Source organism: Pristis pectinata, chromosome 16 (genome assembly GCF_009764475.1).
Source record: "Pristis pectinata isolate sPriPec2 chromosome 16, sPriPec2.1.pri, whole genome shotgun sequence".
NCBI lineage: Eukaryota > Metazoa > Chordata > Chondrichthyes > Rhinopristiformes > Pristidae > Pristis > Pristis pectinata.
Genome location: NC_067420.1, coordinates 27,506,491 through 27,526,744, shown reverse-complemented (window position 1 = coordinate 27,526,744; position 20,254 = coordinate 27,506,491). Strand labels below are relative to the sequence as shown.

The 20,254-nt window shown below is 39.4% G+C and overlaps 1 protein-coding gene across 1 annotated transcript in view; it reads right to left on the bottom strand.

Annotated features, from left to right (window-relative positions):
* The window catches only part of tm9sf4 (transmembrane 9 superfamily protein member 4), a 50,051-nt gene extending 32,885 nt beyond the window's left edge, over positions 1-17,166 (bottom strand). Inside the window, exons 1-6 of the mRNA XM_052031675.1 lie at positions 17,099-17,166; positions 4,704-4,817; positions 3,261-3,360; positions 2,333-2,501; positions 392-521; positions 54-177 (exon numbers count right to left, since the gene is read on the bottom strand). Of these exons, the coding sequence (XP_051887635.1) occupies positions 54-177; positions 392-521; positions 2,333-2,501; positions 3,261-3,360; positions 4,704-4,817; positions 17,099-17,113 (652 nt within the window). The 5' untranslated portion in view covers positions 17,114-17,166. The remainder of the gene's footprint in view (positions 1-53; positions 178-391; positions 522-2,332; positions 2,502-3,260; positions 3,361-4,703; positions 4,818-17,098) is intronic.
* Between the last annotated feature and the right edge of the window lie 3,088 nt (positions 17,167-20,254).

The following is a 20,254-nucleotide window of genomic DNA, read 5'->3' as shown; positions in this document are numbered from 1 at the left end:
GATTGCTACATGCGAATGCACTCAAATTACATTCAAAAAGATAATGTCTTTACCTTCATATTTAACACTTTGTGGTACAACTTCAAAGCGCACAACTCTATATGTAGGTTCTTGGTCTTTTTCTATTTCTTCTTTGTGATAATAGATAATGAAAGAGAGATGGTTGTGCAGATAGAACTGAAAAATAAGTCAGTATTTAAGCAAACAACTTATGATGTAATAAAAATACACCCATTAGTCACTGCAATAAACCTATGCTGAACAATTTAAATTTTAAAGCATTTTTATTTCAAGTGTTTCATCACCCAGGGCGAAGTTGGTTCACTGATGTTTGTCATTAATTCTCCTCCCAGATGCCTATTAATCAAAATCCCAAAAAGGTTAATTTTACCTTATTGTTGTCAATAAATCCCAGTCTGTAACCATGCTCAAACTGCACTTCTTTTTCTTTCTTTTTGTCATTGCCTTCAGAATTTGGGTAAAATTCTAATCGTGTTGCAACAGGCAAGTTATCTGCAATCCTATAAACAGACAATTACAATTCATGTATTGAGAAAAGGAATGTGTCAAGCGTTAGTTCATACAAATTATAGTTTTAATAGTCAAGTGTGACAAAGTAGTGAAGAAATCTTAACTTGTTCCTGACTCTTCCAATCATAATCCTGTTTCTATGCCCGCTGTTCATCAGTCACTAACAGTACTAATAATTTATTCTTTCAAAATATTTCCTAGTTTAAGTAAAACAGATAATGCCGAAATTACTCATTAGAAACATTAACTTTGCTTCTCTCTCCACAGATTGTGTATTTTTTTTGTCTTATTTCAGATTTCCAGTATCTGCAGATTTTGCTTTCAGATTGTAGTTTTACAAACTAGTCTGATATACTCGCCTTCCCCATCTTCTTAGATGCTAAGTAATGCCTCAATTTAAAGAGGCTCCCTATAATTGTAACCTTCCATTTCTGGTATGATTCTAGTGATCTTTAGCTGGATTATAATAGCACAGTGCTGTTTATCCAACATTTGGACCTTTTCTAAAACAAAAACAACCGCTGCAGGAAACTTGAGGCTATAAAATATACTCTGAAGTGTCAGTTTCAAGTATTTCACAGCCATACAAAATAATACAGCTGGTATAAAAGTTCTCATTTCTTATTTTAACAGTGCGAGAAAGTACAATTTGAGGAGAGCAATAAACTACAGGGAAAACATGACTTTTTTTTCCTATTCCCCCCCCCCTCCCCCCAACAACATGATATTCCATGGATATTATTTCACACTGGGTACTCATGTTTGTAGGAAATTGGTTATATGCAATTATATTGTAGGAAAAACCTTTGTGCCCACTGGGAGAATTCTTCCATTCCATGTTGCCCAGTGTTTCATTTTTAAGCATTTATTAGATGGTTTTCTTAATAATTACCAATGCTCTTTCAATTTTTACTTGAAAAAAAAGACCCAAAATTGGACACAAATAATCTACAATTATTCTATTAAAATGAAAGTTTTATTGTAAAAGTTCTACCAGCCAAGCCCAGAATTCATTTCACAATAAACACATTTTATAGTCAAATCATTTTGGCCTGTGCAAGCCTGCTGTGCAAAATAGGTTGTCATGTTTCCTGGCACTTTTTTGGCTGTGAATACGAAGCAGCTTAATTAGAACCACCTGCATGAAGGGTAAGACAAGCTGCTTAACTATCCAATACCTATTATCAGACTATTGTTCTATGCGCACTTGTCACCTTGCCATATTTTAACAAGAATCAGAAGTTCAATGAAACATGTACATCACATGACTTAAGATTGGAGGAAGAATACAATTTATGAATTGGAAAAAAGGGTCTCTTGCAGTTGAATACTTCTAATTCTGCTTTTAACCACAAAACACATTGTCTATATGCAAGAGCTCACATGACAAAGTTAAATAGAAAAAAAATCTTAAACAGGTAATATCTTCTCAGATGGTAACTGTACAGCTTTGATAGGTCTGAAGATTTCCAAATTCAATTTTAATTTGCTGAAGATTTCCAAATTTAATTTCAGATGGTGCTGGGTTAGCTAATCTTAATTAGGGAAGGAATAGAGGCATCACGGTTTCAGCACTTCCATCCCATCTGACAATATAAACACATGCAGGAACAAGCCCAAATGAACAATCTCAGGTCTGATGCTGCACAGTAGACTAATACCCTGCCATTTGGAGCTTATAACATACACATGGCAAGGTTCATTTATGAAAGCAGCAGCAATACAATCAATAGCTTAAAGAAATTATCAATATGTAGAATGCACAAGAATGTACAATAAGAGCAAGAGCAGTTCCACATACAAGTGAACGTAATATTCTTCCCGAATCCTTTCTACGACCAGTTTACTTTCAGCTATTTTAAACCTGACAGGTTTGTTTGGCTTGCCACAGAGAACTTCGCATTTCTTTTCAATGTTCATATGCAAGTCATATGGTGTATTCACGATCCGATCACCCCTTAACACCTCACCTGTTTAATAAGAAATGCAAGAAGTTATTTCTTTGAGATTCCACTTCAAATTATTTTTGGATGTTTGATATTACTGATGACAGTGAAGTAATTGAAACAGTAAAACAATTCCTTCAGCGTTGCTATGGTAGCATACTTCTATTCATGTGTACAACATGAAGTGGTATTTAAATTCTATACTCTTCTCCACGACAATAGCTGCAACCCATTAGAATGAAAATCAGTGATGCTTTTTTTGTTGATTAAGCAGTCAATTGATTGTTTGTTGATGATCCAAATCAAGCTTAATGACAGATTTTTCTTAAGAGTCAAAGTAACATCATAAATAACTAGTGGGTGCTGCCTTTACTATCTGTTTCTAAATTCATTCCCCCCCCCCCCCCCCCACCAGCTGAGAAAATCTAACACTGAAAGAATAGGGCATAGAAAGACCACAGAGTCTGATAACTAAATGCTACACTGGCAGAAGTATAACCTCTTTGAAAGAGTTCAAAGTTAATAACATATCTTCCACAGATCAATACTATTCCAACAGAACATATTGCATGCATTTATTCAAAATGTTGCAATTTCATATTAGCATTACTCTTTTCCAACTGAAATTATAAAATACATAACAGAATAAGGCAACAAATTCAATTTTCTGCAATCAATTTAATTCATTGGCCATTTCTTTTATCTCTAATGGAAATGATAGCATGTCAATTAATTTAATAGATCTGCTTATACCATAGAGCAATTAATAGATATTAAACTTACCAAGATTTTCTGCCTTGTATTCAATTTTTTCAGGCCGACAGAAAGGAAGGGAATAATATTCATACGGGAGCTGTGTCCGTGAGCTAGTCAATTTCACAGCCTGAAATTTACAGATTAAAGGCTCAAGATTTTTCTTTTACAACTAGTATGATTATGCAAGATCAATTATTCTGGTGAAACCACCATCATCAACTTGGATCAATGACTAATAAGACAACACAGAACATATAGAGATGAAAAGTTATATCAACGTTATGTACCGAATAACATAACAACAATGTCTCACCAGCTTTTGGAATGAATCATTACAATTTTGACATTCCTTGATTAAACATTATTTAATCTTCCCCCCCGCCCTCCCCCCCCATTTTCTTGCCCACTTTTGCTACTTCACTGGTCTATTTTTGAAGGGCATTTTCTGTGTGGTCCTTCCACATTTTTTTCCCCTTTTGTTGTACATATTATCACACATTTTGTCCTTCACTGATGTGCAATGCATTGGCTCAATCACTGTTTTTCACAAATACACAAATTTTTAAAAACTATTCATAGAGCACTAAATTTATTAAGTGCCTCTAAGAAAGCCAGGCCTATTGACATGAATTGCTGGTCTCTCTCTGCCGCCACCTGTTCAGTTAGAAGCTTATTTTCTGGGTTCCACTTCTAATGAGGTTCACCCCGTTCTACGGGGTTACTGTGATCCTGCTATGTGCACATCTCCAGCTGTCTGTGTGAGTACATCAAAACAAAACCTTGTTAAATATTATCAATCATGGGGATTAAAAATGGTATATGTAATTGCATTGGGACTTATTTAGAGAGACAAATTTTCTGATGATTTCAAAGCAAATCCACCATCCATGTTCTTGCTTTCTATAAGAACATGTTTTGCAGCAACTAGGTAATAGGGGAAAGCTCCAGCATTAATCCCAAACAGTTTCAAAATCACTTTTTAATCTAGAACTCTACTATTCATAAATATTCTACAAATCGATTTGTCTACTTTAAAGTCACAGTTAAAGTTCTTCAGACAATAATAACTAGGATAATCAAATAAAAAGTTTGCACAAGAGTGCATCTCAACTATAGGAGGGCAAGGTATATTTGAGGACTAAATGACATTTTCTGCAAAGGTTCCCATCTGTGTAAATTCAAGATTATCCAGTAAGAGCCACATTAATAAAGAAGTTGTATTGGACACTTCAGATCAAGTGAAGTTCTCGATTTTTTTAAATTCCAACAGATATTCTGTGTAACAAGCATAAACTTAAACTGGAAATACATTTAACATTCGGAAGAAAGTCATCTAATCATACAAGCATACTACTATTGTAAAGGCAGTTTCTTGACTTCTGAGCATTTAACACGGGCCATAAATGTTGGCCTTATTAGCAATACCCACATCTTAAGAGTGAATGATATAATTATACCATATGCAATTACCTTAATTTCCACAGGATGATTATGATGAAAGTCAATTGGTGCTACACCTGGTACATAAAAAGTGGATGAAGTATGCAGGTCTAGGAGAAGCATCAATGGCCAGATTGATATTGCCTGAATAATAAAAGGATTAAAACTGATTAGAGAATATCTACCTACACTTGCCAAAATTAAAAGTTAAAATTACCCAACAATTAAATAAAATCATTTGAAAATGTTTGACAGAGAAAAACAAAATAAATTATAATTGTGATAAACATCCAATAATACAAAAAAATGCTGCAGTAGGTTAGGGTTCAAATACAGGGTGGTACAGTTGGACAGCAGTTAGCACTGCTGCCTCATAGCTCCAGAGTCCCAGGTTTGATCCTGAACTTGGGTGTTCTCCATGTGGAATTTGCACATTCTCTGTGTGCTGTGGTTTCCTTCCAAGTGCCAAAGATATGCTGATTGGTAGGTAAAGCGGTTACTGCAAATTGCCTGAAGAATAGGTGGCAGGAGGCGGTCTACTTCATGGGGAAGTGGAGAAGATTGTGGGATTAGTGTAGTGAGGTGCTTGATGGTCAGCATAGATATTGTGTACAACTTTGACTGTCTTTTTTTCTAATAGTCTCTCCAATAACCTCTCTCTCACTAAAGCACCAGAATATGTATTCCCTTGCATCTCCATCCCTGATCCTGCAGGTGGAAGTGGAAAGACATTGGGAAAGGTAGACACAAAAGTTTTAGAGAATGCCAGAGCGAGGCCAAATGCTAACCAGAAGAACTGCACCTTATATTTCACTTGGTTAGTCTACAACCCAACAGTACAAACAGTGAATTTACCAACTTCAGGTAAACCACACTCCCCAGTGCACCTTTCTCTCTCCTTCTGTTCCCTCCCACCTCCCCCCCCCCCATCTCATCACTCAGTTTCATTCCCTCCCCCCAGCTGGCTCCATCTGCATCCCTCCCCTTGGATGGATCCACTTATCACTTTCCTTACTTATCAGATTCTGCACCTGCAGTTTCTCATTTCCACATCACCTTCCAGCCTGTCTCTACCTCCAACCACCACCCTCTCCTCCCCGCCACCTAGCTCCATCTGTCCACTTTTTTTCCTTCTTTCAGTATCTGTCTCTACCCATCACCCACCATCCACTGTCTCCTGAATCAACCCTTCCTGGCTCCATCTGCCCATCATCTCCCTCCTCACCTGGCACCACCTATCACCTGGCAGCCCCTGCCTCACCCCTTCCTCTCAACTTTTTATACTGGGCATTTCCACTGCAGGGTCTTGATTCAAAACACTGACTGTCCCTCTGCCTCCACAGATGCTACTTGACCCACTGAATTTCTCCAGCAGTTTGTTTTTTTACTGAAGGCTTAGAGGAATATGGGCCAAACACAGGCAAACAGACTAGCTTAGGTAGGCACCTTGGTTAGTATGGATGAGTTAGACTGAAGGGCCTGTTTCCATGCTATAGAACTCTATGACTCAAAAAGCACCAGGATTGTAATAAAACTTTTGCAATGACACACTTGAAATATATCAACAAATGATCTGCAGTTAGTTCTGCTACAATAAAGAATAAACTCTACTCCTTAATTATAGCAATAATAAATACTTAGGCAATTCAAAATAAAAATGTTGAACAACTCTAATGAAGGAGTTGCTGATGCAATGCCACAGAACCGGTTTCAAATTAGTTAAGCAGAACAAATCAACTTCTCAAAGCTCCCTGAGAGCCTCTAGTGGTACAAATCAAGTACTGCAAGATAGTACCAGATAGTTCCCAGTCAAAATTCTCCAAACCACTTTTGAGGGTATTATAATTTACAATTATACTCAACTACATCAGTTCCGTCCTGGAATGAGATTTCCAGGAAGAAGAGGAAACAGTGCAAGAATATCCTTAACCCTCCTTTGAAAATAATGTAACATTCCAATTCATGGGAATTACTGGCTCATTGTCACCAAAAACAGAGAAACAGCATCCAGGAAAGCATTGAAAGTCTCAAGTCTCTACTTAGGATCTTATGTACACAAGATTCATTGCAGCTTCAACTCTATTTTCACTGAGCTTCAGTCCATTCTATAGTTTCACTCCTAATGAACACCAAATTAGCCAATATAGGAAATTAAAAACAGTAGAGATGCTCTCAGATTGGATCAGAGACATAACTGGCACAAAACTAAGTTTTACTGCCAAATTACATACAAGCTGAAAATATTAATATTGTGACAATGTCCATTACCATGTTCCAGTATTAGTCATGCAAAGGAAAAAAACAAAATGGATACTCAGCACACACAAAAAAGGCTAGAGCTCAATTTCAGACGCAAAGCTAAACATTTCTACCTTAAGCAAAAAACTAGGTTAATATAACAAAGCAATCTAATGAAATCTCTGGACTAAATTACCCATCTCTATGGGGCATAAAGCCATAATCCTTCAAGTCCAAAAGAGCTTAGGATGACTGATAGAAATATGATCCGTACAACAGTGGGATAATGTTGATTCAGTGAAAAGACACCAAAGACAAATGCAAAGGTAAACAACAGATTAAATTGAAAATTTATTACAATATGCTCCCTTCAATTCAAAACTGCCCAATGCAATTGGAGTAAAGAAAATCTATCCTCTCTGGTGAGACGTGATTACAACTTTTTGTAGCCCAAACCAATTCCAATCAAGTTAAACCTGTTTGGTGATATTAAACTGAAACAATTATTCATGTCTTTTTTTCTTAAATCATGCTGTGCTCTGGGATCAGCATTCTAAAATTGATAACTCTTCAAAATAAGCTACCCAAAGAACTTAAGTCTTTATAAGCCTTTGCACTTCAGATTCAACTAGCATTTTCCACTCCCATCAAATATTATTCCCCTCTAAACAAAAGTAACCTTAAAAGAAATGAACAGTAGCCTGGTAAGGTATGGAAAAGGAATCAATTCAAGTTTATCTATCAAAATCTAAATAATTTCATTCTCGAAAGGTAGTTCATGGATTTTTTTTTGAGGACATTACAATGGGTAGTTAAATGAACAATATAAATTATCTTGCTTGACTTGCAAAAGACAGCATCAGATCAGATCATTCAATTCTTAGCAAAGCAGAAATACAAATGGGCTAAAAATAAAAAAGATATTGCATAATTCAATTGATTAAATTGAAAAGTTAATTGCGATTTTAAGATAGATTATCATTTTTCATATCATGCTGATAAAAATGCAATATATATATGGCAGCTTATGCCTGGATATTTTGGGAGGAAGGATGCTATTATGTCAACTGGCAAATATCAGCAATATTACACAATCTATGCCAAGACAGTAAATCTAATTGCAAAGTTAATTACTTAAAAGTTCCACAGAAAAGAGGTTTAGGTGTCCAATACGGCCATGTGATGAAGGTCTTTTATATAGTGTCAGTTTCAATGTCAAACATTCTTTTGGTGTACAATACAGGAAGGATGTGGAAACTTTGAAGAGGGTGCAGAAGAGGTTAACCAGGATGTTGCCTGGATTGGAGAGCAATATATACAAGAAGAAGATGGACAAACTTGTATTGTTTTCTCTGGATCATAGGAGGCTGAGGGACAACCTGACGAGAAGTATATAAAATTATGAGAAGCGTGAATAAGGTAGACAGTCAATTTTTTTTCCAGGGTAGAAATGTCAAATACCAGAGGAAGGGGGAAGTTTAAAGAGATTTACAAGTTTTTTTTTGAAACAGAATGGTAGGTGCCTAGAACACGCTGCCAGGGGAAGTAGTGGAAGCAGATAGAGTAACAACATTTGAGAGGCATTTAGACAGGCACATGAGCAGACAGGGAATGGAGCGATACAGACCACATGCAGGTAGATGGGATTAACTTTGATTGGCATCATGGTAGGCACAGACGTTGTGGGCTGAAGGGCCTGTTCCTGTGCTGTTCTATGTTCTAGAACCTGTAAACAAATGTGTGCTCACTCTGGACTATTTTCCAAATTAGTGAAAATTTAGCTGTAGAGATCGGCAATTAATGCACATCGGTCATTAAAGTGTTGTCAAAAGCTGCAGAAAGTAGGTAAAATATACAATGTAATCCTGGCCTTCATACCTTGAGAATAGAAACAAAGAATGAGAAATGCTATAGTTATTCAAAGCATGAACTAGATCACTCCTGGAATACTGGGGAGGTCAGTAACTCAGGAAGAATATAATGGCATTAGAGTAAATGCAGCAAAGATTGATCAGAGCAACACTTGGGCCCCCACGAATTAAATTACATGGAGAATTACAGAAATAGGGTTTTTTTCCCTTGAAATTTAAAGAGATCCTGAAATGAAGAGAACAAAAGATGATCAGTTAAAAAGTTTTCAAGATAGTCAAACAAATCCAGAGCTCCCTGGATGTCAGGGATGCATTGGAAAATAAAACCATAAAACTATGACAATTCGGGGTTGTAAATACCTGTGAAAACCAGGCCAATTACAGAAAGAATTGCAGTCGAAATGAAAATTAGAGGCAGAAAGAGTATATGAGAAAGGTTTAGCAACAGACATAAATGAGAATCTAAAGGTGTTCTGTGGGTGTATATGAAGTTGTAGTACATAGAGGAGCGAGGCTCATTAAGGACAAAAATGGAAACTTGCACATGGATGCTGAGGACACCGATATGGTACCAAATGAGTACTTTCCATCTTTCTTCAGCTTGGAGGAGGATGCTTTCAAAGTAATAGTAAAGGAAATAGACAAAGGCACTGGACACATTAAAAAATGATAGCATAGATGCTTCAGAAAAGTTGGCTGAACTTGAAGTTTGATACATCCTTGGATTTTGAAGGAATTGTGTGAAGAAATCACTAGCAACCACCCAAGCAGCAGAGGAGTTGGGAGATTGGAAAAGTCAGTTTGTTAGTTTCACTAGCAGCCGCCCTGGCAGCAAATAATAGGGAGGCAGACTATGGCAGAGGAGCCAGTTTGAGAAGTGCTGCTGGTGGTGAAAGTGCAGGCATTGATGAACACTAGGCTTCAGTGGGGAGGGCAAGCAGAAACAATGCAAGGGCAAGGTAATGCTCCCCCCATCCCCAACCCAAAGTCTGCTAGTTTAAAGGGATAGTAATGTCAGTCAGTAGGGTGGTATGCTCCTCCTCTCAGACGTGGGTGATGAGGGAGGAGTCTAGTCTCCCTGACAACTACACCTGCAGGAAGTGTGTTCAGCTGCAGCTGCTCCCAGACTGTATGGATCGGTTGGAGCTGTAGTTGGACTCACTGAGCAAACTGGGGGTAGAGTGTCATAGTTAGTAGTTTCAGGGAAGTGGTCACACCAAAGTTGAGTCAGGTAGCTGGGTGACTGCCAAGAGAGGCAGGCAGGGGTCTTCTGTGGCTATCCCCCTCTCTAATAGGTGTACCAGTCTGCATACTGTTGGACTGGGGTGGGGGGGCAGGGGTGGTGGTGCTGTGGTGGAAAGAGAAAGGAGGAGAAATAGCCTCTCTGGGGAAAATAGCAACAGGCTTTACTGTAAAACAATGTAGGGCAAAGTCTAGGCAAGTAATAGAGATAGGGGAACTTTTAGTCAGGGGCACAGAATGGTGTTTCTGTGGCTACAAATGGGACCCCGTCATGGTATGTTGCCTCCCTGGCGTCAGGGTCAGGGATTTCTCTAAGCAGGCGCAAGGCATTCTAAAAGGCCATGGTCCAATTTGGTACCAATGCCAGGCAGGAACAGAGATGAGGTCCTGCAAAGAGAATTTAGGGAGTTAGATAGCAAGTTAAAAAAAGTAGGACCTCTAGGGTTGTAATCTCAGGTTTACTTCCTGTGCCACAAGCTAGTGAGGCAAGAAATAGGAAAATAGTGCAGTTAACTGCATGGCTAGGAGATGGTGCAGGAGGGAGGGCTTCAGGTACACTGATCACTGGGCTCTTTTCCAGGGTAGGTGGGACACGTACAAGAGGGATGGGCTGCACCTGAACTGGAGGAGAATAAATAACCTGGCAGGGAGAATTGCTAGTGCTACTTGGGAGGGTTTAAACTAATCTGGCAGGGCCCAAAGCAGCAGTGATGCAGATGGGAAAGTTAAGGCAAATAAAAACATTAAAGCAAATTAGGTAGACAGTACAGGCAGGGCAAGACAGGGAGTGAGGAAGGTATAAAAGGCTAAACTGCATTTAGAGCAAGAAGTCTAACAATATTCACAGTAACAATATGTAGATGGCCCTACTAGAGAGAGGGCTATGTTGGCCCTTCTCTAGGGAAATGAGGCACTTGTTGGGGGGAGGGGGTGGATATGTTGTGGCTTTATTTAAAGAGGGCTGGAAGAACCACAGGCTGGTGAACCAAATACAAGTGCTGAGAAAGTTACTGGAGTGGATTCTGAGGGACAGCATCTATCGGCATTTGGAAAGACAAGAACTGATTAGGGAATGTCATCATGGCTTTGTGAGTGGAGTTTTTATTTGAAGAGGTGACCATGAGGATTGACAAAGGCAGGGTAATGGATGTTGTCTACGTGCACTTTAGCAAGGCCTTTGACATTCATGGTAGGCTAGTCCGGAAGATTAGATCATGAGATTCAGGGTAAGCTAGCCAACTGGCTACAAAATTGGCTTGCTGGAAGGAGTCAGAGGGCAGTAGAGGAGGGTTGTTTTTCAGACCGGAGGCCTGTGACCAGTGGTGTGCCACAGGTGTCAGTGCTGGTCCACTGTTGTTTGTCATCTGTATTAACGACTTGGATGACAATGTTGTTAACATGGATAACAAATTTGCTGATGACACCAAAATTGGTGGTGTAGTGGACAGTGAAGAGGGTTACCCAAATTAGTAAAGGCAATGCAATTGCTGTGGTATACATGGATTTCTAAAAGGCTTTTGATAACATTGCCCTAACAACAGGTTTAATTGCAAAGTTGAACCACAAGGCATAAAAGGAACAACATGAATATGAAGTTGGCCCAGTAACTGACAAGGCATTGTGGTGAATGGTAATTTTTCAGACTGGAGGAAGACGAAAAGTGGTATTCCCCAGGGATAGATGTTGGGGCCATTGCTTTTCTTAAAATAGTTATTAAGGAACTAGGCTTGTGGATGCAATCCATAACTTTTAAGTTTGAGAGATGGGAAGTGTAGCCACAGCAAGTTTAAAACCAGCATGGGAAACATCCCTCAGGTGAGCTAGATGCCGAACTATTGGGATTTCTGAACAATGCAATAGGGAATTATCAGAGTTTTACTGTAAAAATAAAGAATACCATTCTAAAAGGGTGCAGGAGCAAAGGGACTGGAAAGCATGTGTGTACAAGTTTTTGAAAATGGCTAGGCTATTGAGAAAGCAATAAGGCATACACATTTATGGGCTTTATCAACAGAAACAATACAAAAATAGCAAGGTTATGCTGAAGCTTTACAAAACACCGGTCTGGCCTCAAATGGAATACTGCGTTCAATTCTGGTGACAAAATTATAGGAAGGATGCAAAGGCAATAAAGAGGATTAAAAAAAGGTTTATGAGAATGATTCCTGGAATGTCCCTTTGGTCCTGCACCAGTGTTAGATAAGAGGACTGGTATTATTGACTTTGGAGAGAGGACTTGGTAGAAGTACATAAAATGATGTCAAATCTGGACAGAGTGGATACTGGGAAGTTTTGCCCATGGAGAGGTCCGAGACTAGACATCACAGGTCTAGACACAAAAGGAACAGAATTGAGAATGACACGAAAAAAAAATGTTTTGAAAAACGGAACACTGAGTTGGAATTTGGATTGCACTGCCTGCAGATCTGGAGGAAACAGGTTCCACAGCAACCTTCAGGGGGAATTGAAAAAAAATACATAGAAGAAAATTTTCCAAGACTACAGGAAAAGGGCTGGTGCATGGTACAGATTTGGCATGGACAACTGATGAAGGCCACTGTGCCAAATGCCTTCTTCACCACCCTATCTACCTGTGACACCAGTTTAAGTAAACTGTGCACTTGCACTCCCAGGTCCCTCTCTTCCCAGGGCCCTACCATTCACTGTACAAGTCCTACCCTGGTTGGATCTCCCAAAAGGCAATACCTCAATTATCTGGATTGAAAGCCATTTGCAAATCCTCAGCCCACATACCTAGCTGATCAGATCCCCCTTGTAATTTTTCATAACCTTCTACACTATCTACAACACCACCAATTTTAGTATCATCCACAAACTTACTAACCATGCCTTGCACAATCACATCCAAATCGTTTATATAAACACTAAATGTCCTAGCACCAACCCGTGACACACTACTACACACAGGCCTCCAGTATGAAGTTGTACTTGGGAGTATTGTGTACAGTTTTGGTCACCCTGTTATAGGAAAGATGTTATTAAACTAGGAAGAATGCAGAAAAGATTTACCAGGATGTTGTCTGGACTTGGGGCCTGAATTACAAGCAGAGGTTCCATAGACTAAGACTTTATTCCCTGGAACATAGGAGATTGAGGGGTGACCCGACAGAGATATACAAGATCATGAAGGGCATAGACAGGGTGAAAGCATATAGTCTTTTTCCCCTAAGGAGGGGCTACTACAAACAGGAGGGCATAGGTCTAAGATCAGAAGCGAGAGATTTAAAGAGGACATCAGGGGCAGCTTCTTCACACAAAGGGTGATGCATATTTGGAATGAGCTGCCAGAAATAGTGGTTGAGGCAGGCACATTAGTAATATTTAAAAGCCCTCTAGATAAGTACACGGATAGGAGAGGTTTAGAGGGCTATGTGACAAACGCAAGCAGATGGGACTAGCTCACTGGGCAACACAGTCAGCATGGACGAATTGGGCCAAAGGGCCTGCTTCCATGCTGTATAACTCTGTTAGGCCAAATGGCCACCTCCTGTGCTGTAGCCATTCTATACAAAGAAAACTAAACAGGGTTGACAATGAGAATTATTGGTAACTATTTCCACTGGTTTGAGTCTAACACCAGTGAGCAGGCTTGTGGAAAGGACAGATAAATGGTAAATTAAATTCAGTAACGTTAAAGTTTAAACTGAGTAAGAATTAAGGAGGTGAGAACTAAATGAGCTAAAAAGAGTTGAGAAAGCTGAAATTAGAGGCAGCAAGATAAATTTGGAAGTCTACAAAATACTGAGGTTCCTGTCTAGAAAGCAAGTGGAGGTACAGGTCGAAACTCTCTAGTCTGGCACCCTTGGGACCTAACTGGTGCTGGACCACAGAAATTGCCCCCACCCCCCAAATCACCTTCTTCCAAGTAGGAAAACTGCTCTTTTAAAGCATGGACACTTCCTGGGTCAGCAAGGGTTCCGTAAGTCAGAAACACTGTCAGCTGAGATTGCAAAAGTTGCACTGGTAGGTTAATTAGCCACAGGTCGTAGTTAATTTTTTGATCTTAGATAGATCTTTGTTAGATTGATATAGATCTGTAGTACAAATTCAAAATATGCCAAACCACAGGAATTACCAGACCACAGAATGCCAAACTGGAGAGTTTCAACCTGCAGTATTAAATTTATACAGAAACTAGGTTAAATTGTTGTTGGAAGTTCTGCTTGCAGTTCTGGTCCACACACTACAAAATCAATATTGAAACAATGGAGAAAATACAGAAATGTTAACAGAATTAAGAGGACCCAAGCCATAAAGGAAAGACTGAATTGGTTGTTTTGTTTCCATAAAAAAAAACGAAGAGGTCTTTAAAATTATAAATGGGTTTCATTTGGTGGATATTGAGAAATGTCAACTTGTGGACAAGTCCTGAATAAACTGCTACAGATCATATTACAAATACAGAATAAAGCATTTATTTACAGAAAAGATGGAAATTGCATCCAAATGGGAGTTGATATAATTAAGTAGAACTTTGATGTATCCATGAGGGGGAAGTGAATAAAGAGATATACCATGAAAATGAAAAAAAAAACTGCAGATGTTGGAATTCTGAAATAAAACAGAATGCTGGAAACACTCAGCAAGTCAGGCAGCGACGATGGCAGAAGAAACAATTTAACATTTCAGGTCTGAGACCCTTCATCAGATTCCATAGATGCTGCCTGACCTGCTGAGAGTTTCCAGCATTTTCTGTTTTTATTAAAGAGGTATGAGAAATTCAGTAAGAGATAGCCCATAGGTGTCCATGTAGAGTATAAACTACAGCATTCCCATAATTTCACCTACACTTTTAGTGTTTCTATCCTATTGTATATCATGCTCTTTTTAAAAAAATGTAGATATTGAATTTGTTAAAAATCCAATTATATCCAAATATTCTATGACAAGATCAACCTGAACATAAAGTTTCTTTCACAGTTACCATCTTTATTCTGAATTACAGACTATCCTAAAGCTGCCAGGGGAAGATCTAAATACAAGTTTCCTTCCTCACCCTACCTAGTCCTTCCTTTCTCTTATAATCCACAGCATTTGCAATTAATGTTAGATGTAACCAGACTTTTTTTTGTTAAATCTCCATGGTATTCTGAACTATGCATGTTACCCTAACTTTAGTTTCTCAAGTAACAGCAAAACAAGGCGTCAATTAGTAGTGAAGCCACTTTACATTCCTACATCATATGTAGTACTTCAAAAAAAAAGTTACAACTCCCAGATACAGATAAAGCCCAAATTCTGAAAAATGAATTAAAAACAAATATGTTCACAGGTAAAATGCTGAAAGCAATTAACTTTACTTCATGTCACTTTACTGGAATCAGCAGACCTGTTACACTGATGCAAGTTATCAAGCTGTGACTTTTAGACTTATTCAAAAGGGGACAAAAGGACAGATCCTCAACAGTTAATTCCAAAAGTGTGCTTAAAAATAATAAATGACACACATGTAACTTCCAGTTGAAATCGAGAACTTCAATAGACAGAGTGTACTGCTAATGGATGGAAAACGCTTGTGCCAAGGAACCACTAGATGCCAGAGATCATTTTAGGTGGAAGATAATGGCCTTCCACATAAAGTCTGATCATCAGAAAATAAATTATACTTAACATAAGGCAAGTTAATCAAAACTTTAATAATTATGATTCACTTTTTAAAAATACATTCTAAAAGACAAGAACACACAGATCAATTAAAGCTGATTTTGTACGAATGCTCAAAGCTTATAAAATATCAATTGGTAAGCAGCTCCTGAATTTGATGCACATAGATATCAAAATAAAAATACATTTTCAGACACAGGCAATACACCTTTCATAACTTTGCCACAAACATGGTGGGCCGAGGGGCCTGTTTAGTGCTGTATGGTTCTATGATTACATGTAATGATGCTTGTCAACAAGCCACCAAAATTATATCAAGAATACTTCACAATTATATATTCAGAATTGCTTTGATACAGATCTGCACATTTGGTGTTCATATGTTGATTTCTAGATTAGACATGCAATCACTTCAAGTAAGTCTGTTTTATTCACTAAGCACCTAAAATTTCTGATTTTTTTCAAAACAAGATCCAATATTCTCAAGACCAGCACATGCTTATCACTTTACATTTAACTGCAGAAACTAGATATATTTTTATATTATAGCCAGAACTTTCATGCTAATGTTTGGGTAATTAAGAGAGCTCCCTTAAAGACAAAATAATTTCTCAAGATGCTTCTCCAATTGTCAAACATTCCAAGCTCAGTAAATTCTGACAAATTCTCAGAACCTCCAAATTCCACTGGGAAATAAACTTATAACACTTCAGAAACACCACCAGCAAATAACTCCATACTAACAAAGTGTATCCAATAGGATTGAAACAATGTCCGCACATAACAAAGTTACAAGAAAACCTTCAAGGCAACAACCCATGAAAGAGAAAAATGAATAGCGTGCAGTCCAGCCTACCACTTTTCATACAAACTTACATCAACTCATTACTTAGAACTATTTAAAATAGCAATCTTGCTGTGTCGTATTAACACGTTTGATCGACCCTGCTTTTCTCCCACAAAGTACTTCAGATACATGCAAAATGCAGCGGCTGAAAGGCATTGGATCCACTTCCGTGAAGGGTTTTAGACATAGAGTGAGGGTAGATTTCTCTAGCAATCCTTATGATTAAAGTGACCCATCAAAAAATGAGCCGAGGAAAGGATTGCTGAGAGTGGCCCGCACACACGAGTTACTGTGAGGGGATTAAAAGGGTCAGCTAAATCCAGCCCATGCCCACTGTGCCCTGCCCTACTGTAACCCCTCAGGAGCCGCTTCCTTTAACACTCAGTCGCCCGGTGAGAGCCAGCAGACAGCTGGTGTCTTTAGGCCGTCGCTACCTGACGGCAGAGCGCCCCCGAAACGTGACTCCCCGCCACTTGGCAGCTTCCATACCCGGGGGGCACAGCCCCGTCCCCCGTCGCCGCCTCGGACGATCCCCCCACCCTACCCTCCTGCCAATGAGCTCTGGGAAGGGGGGGGGGGGGGGGGGACACCTTTACCCTTACCCTCCTCTGCGCCATCTTGGAATCCACGTGTCACACGCGACGTCATCGGATGTGTGGTCAGTCCCCGCCTCTTCCCAGGGCTGCGGCTGCTTCAACCTTTTGCAATTGTTCCTTTGGTGAAGACTTGAGGAAGTTGCTGCTAATGGTTTTCCTTTCCTTTCTAATTAAGCATTTGCAGTGGAATACACATTTTAAAAGAAAGCATATATTTAGATTGCAGGTCCTGTTGATTTCCTAACCATGCTGAGGTTGCATTTACAGGACAGTTGGCACTAACGCCATGATCATGGTGTTGGAAAAGTCATGGGATCATAGAATAGTACAGCACCAAAGGTGGCCATTCACGCCATTAGGCTAATGCTAGCTCTCTGGCAGAGCTATTTAATTTGTACCACCCTCCCACTCTCCCATATCCTGGCATTTTTACGTAATACCTTTTAGTTATTTTTGATATGTTTTGACTACCCCCTTACACAGAGCGTCCCAAATCAACGAAGGAGGCACACCAGTGGCTCTACTTCATTAGGAGTTTGAGGAGATTTGGTATATCACAAATGCTCTTACAATTTCTATAGATATATGGTGGAGACCATCCTGACTGGTTGCATCACAGCTTGGTATGGAGCCTCCAATGCTCGGGATTGCAAGAAGCTGCAGAGGGTTGTAGATTCAGCCCGTTCCATCACGAACACAACCCTCCCCACCATCGAGAACACCTTCAAGAGGTGGTGCCTCAAGAAGGCAGCATCTATCCTTAAGGACCCTCACCATCCGCGACATGTCGTCTTCTCGTTACTACCATCAGCAAGGAGGTACAGGAGCCTGAAGACCCAAACTCAACAATTCAGGAACAGCTTCTTTCCCTCAGCCATCAGATTTCTGAACGATCCATGAACCCATAAATACTACCTCATTATTCCTCTATTTTGCACTATTTATTTATTTTTGTAATTTATAGATTTTATGCCTTTGCACTGTACTGCTGCTGCAAAGCAACAAATTTCATGTCGTATGTCAGTGATAATAAATTTGACTCTGATTCTACTGGAGGAACTCAGTAGGTTGAGCAGCATTTTTGGAGGGGGAAGGAATTGTCAACATTTCAGGTCTAAATCATGCATCAGGGTTTCAACTCATAACACTGACAATTCCTTTCCTCCCACAGATTAGTTTGGTAATTGGCTTATTTATTATTGTCACATGTGCTGAGATACAGTGAAAAACTTTGTTTGCATGCCATCCAGACAGATCATTCCGTGCATAAGTACATCGAGGTAGTACAAAAGGAAAACAACAGCAATGCAGAATATAGTGTTACACTTACAGATAAAGTGCAGAGCACTTAGTCAAATAAGGCACAAGGGCCATGATGAGGTAGGTTGAGAGATTAAGAGTTCATCTTTTTTGTATAAGAGGTCCAGTCAAGAATCTTTGTGGTAGAAGCTGTCCTTGAGCCTGGCGGTACGTGTTCTCAAGCCTTTGTATCTTCTGCCTGATGGAGGTGGAGAGAAGTGGGTGGGAGGGATCTTTGATTACGTTGGCTGCTTTTCCAAGGCAGTGGGAAGTGTAGACAGAGTCAATGGAGGGGAGGCTCTTTTTCATGATGGTCTGGGCTACGTTCACAGCTCTCTGTAATTTCTTGTGGTCTTGGGCAGAACAGTTCCCATACCAAGCTGTGATGCATCCAGATAGGATGTTTTATACAGTGCATCTGTAAAAATTGGTGAGGGTCGTTGGGGATGTGCCAAATTTCCTTAGCCTTCTGAGGAAGTAGAGGTGTTGGTGTGTTTTCTTGGCCATACTGTCTACTTGGCTGGATCAGGACAAGATGTTGGTGAAATCGACACCTAGGAATTTGAAGCTCTCAACTATCTTCACCTCAGCACCATTGATACATGCAGGATGTGTACTCCGCCCTGCTTCCTGAAGTCAATGACCAGTTTTTTTGTTTTGCTGACATTGAGGGGGATGTTGTTGTCTTGAAATGTGCCACTGGAATCTCTATCTCCTCCCTATAGTCCTCTTTGTTGTTGTTTGCGATCCAGCCCACTACAGTGGTGTCATCTGCAAACTTGTAAATGGAGTTAGATCAGAATATGGACACACATCCGGCTTGGCCCACTGAGTTCCTCCAGCAGATTGTATGGGCAGGCACGGTAGTGTAGCGGTAAGCGCAACACTATTACAGCACCAGCGACCCAGGTTCAATTCCGGCCACTGTCTGTAAGGAGTTTGTATGTTCTCCCTGTGTCTGCGTGGGTTTCTTCCATGTGCCGTGGCTTCCTCCCACATTCCAAAGACGTAGGGGTTAGGAAGTTGTGGGCATGCTATGTTGGCGCTGGAAGCGTGGTGACACTTGTAGGCTGTCCCCAGAACAATCTACATGAAAGATCCATTTCACTGTGTGTTTCGATGTACATGTGACTAATAAAGAAATCTTATCTAAATAGGTTTTGCTCACTGCCTCTTTTTGCACTAACCATCTTCTATGGAAACAGTTTCTCCTTATATATTCCATTAAAATTCTTCAAGATCTTGAGCACCTCTGTTTAAGTGTTTTAGCTGTTTTATATTTAAAGCACAATAATTATTTCCCATTTTATTATCTTTAAATGCTTCTGAATATCAGTGCTATGCTAACTGTAGCTTGTTGCTCGTCTTTAGTACAAACACGCACAGTATAAAAATTAAATTTAAGAGCCTAACGGACACACCTATGTGTTAGTAGATCATTTATTTGTAACAAGTTTTAAATTACAAAATATTCTTGTACATACTAGGCTTCATACTTTTGAGTTATTTCCCCCAAACGTTTACTCACCACTTTCTTTCTTTTAAGTCACTTTATAATATCCATCTCTTTGACCATGTGATTGGTCACGTTTACAATCTTTCTTTCTTTTGGTCAGGATCTACTTTTCTGCTGGGCAATGCCTTGGAAAACTTTTCCAAATTGAAGATACATAGTTATTTTTACAAAAAGTGCCTTAAAAGATAAATGGATTAAAACGGTATTTTTAATTTATTAGCTTTTGAGATTTAGGCATCCCTACTTGTCTTTGAGAAGGTTGTGGAGAGCCATCTGAGTCCTAATGCAGGGTTTCACCCTGAAACATCAACAATTCCTTTACTCCCACAGATGCTGCTCGAGCCACT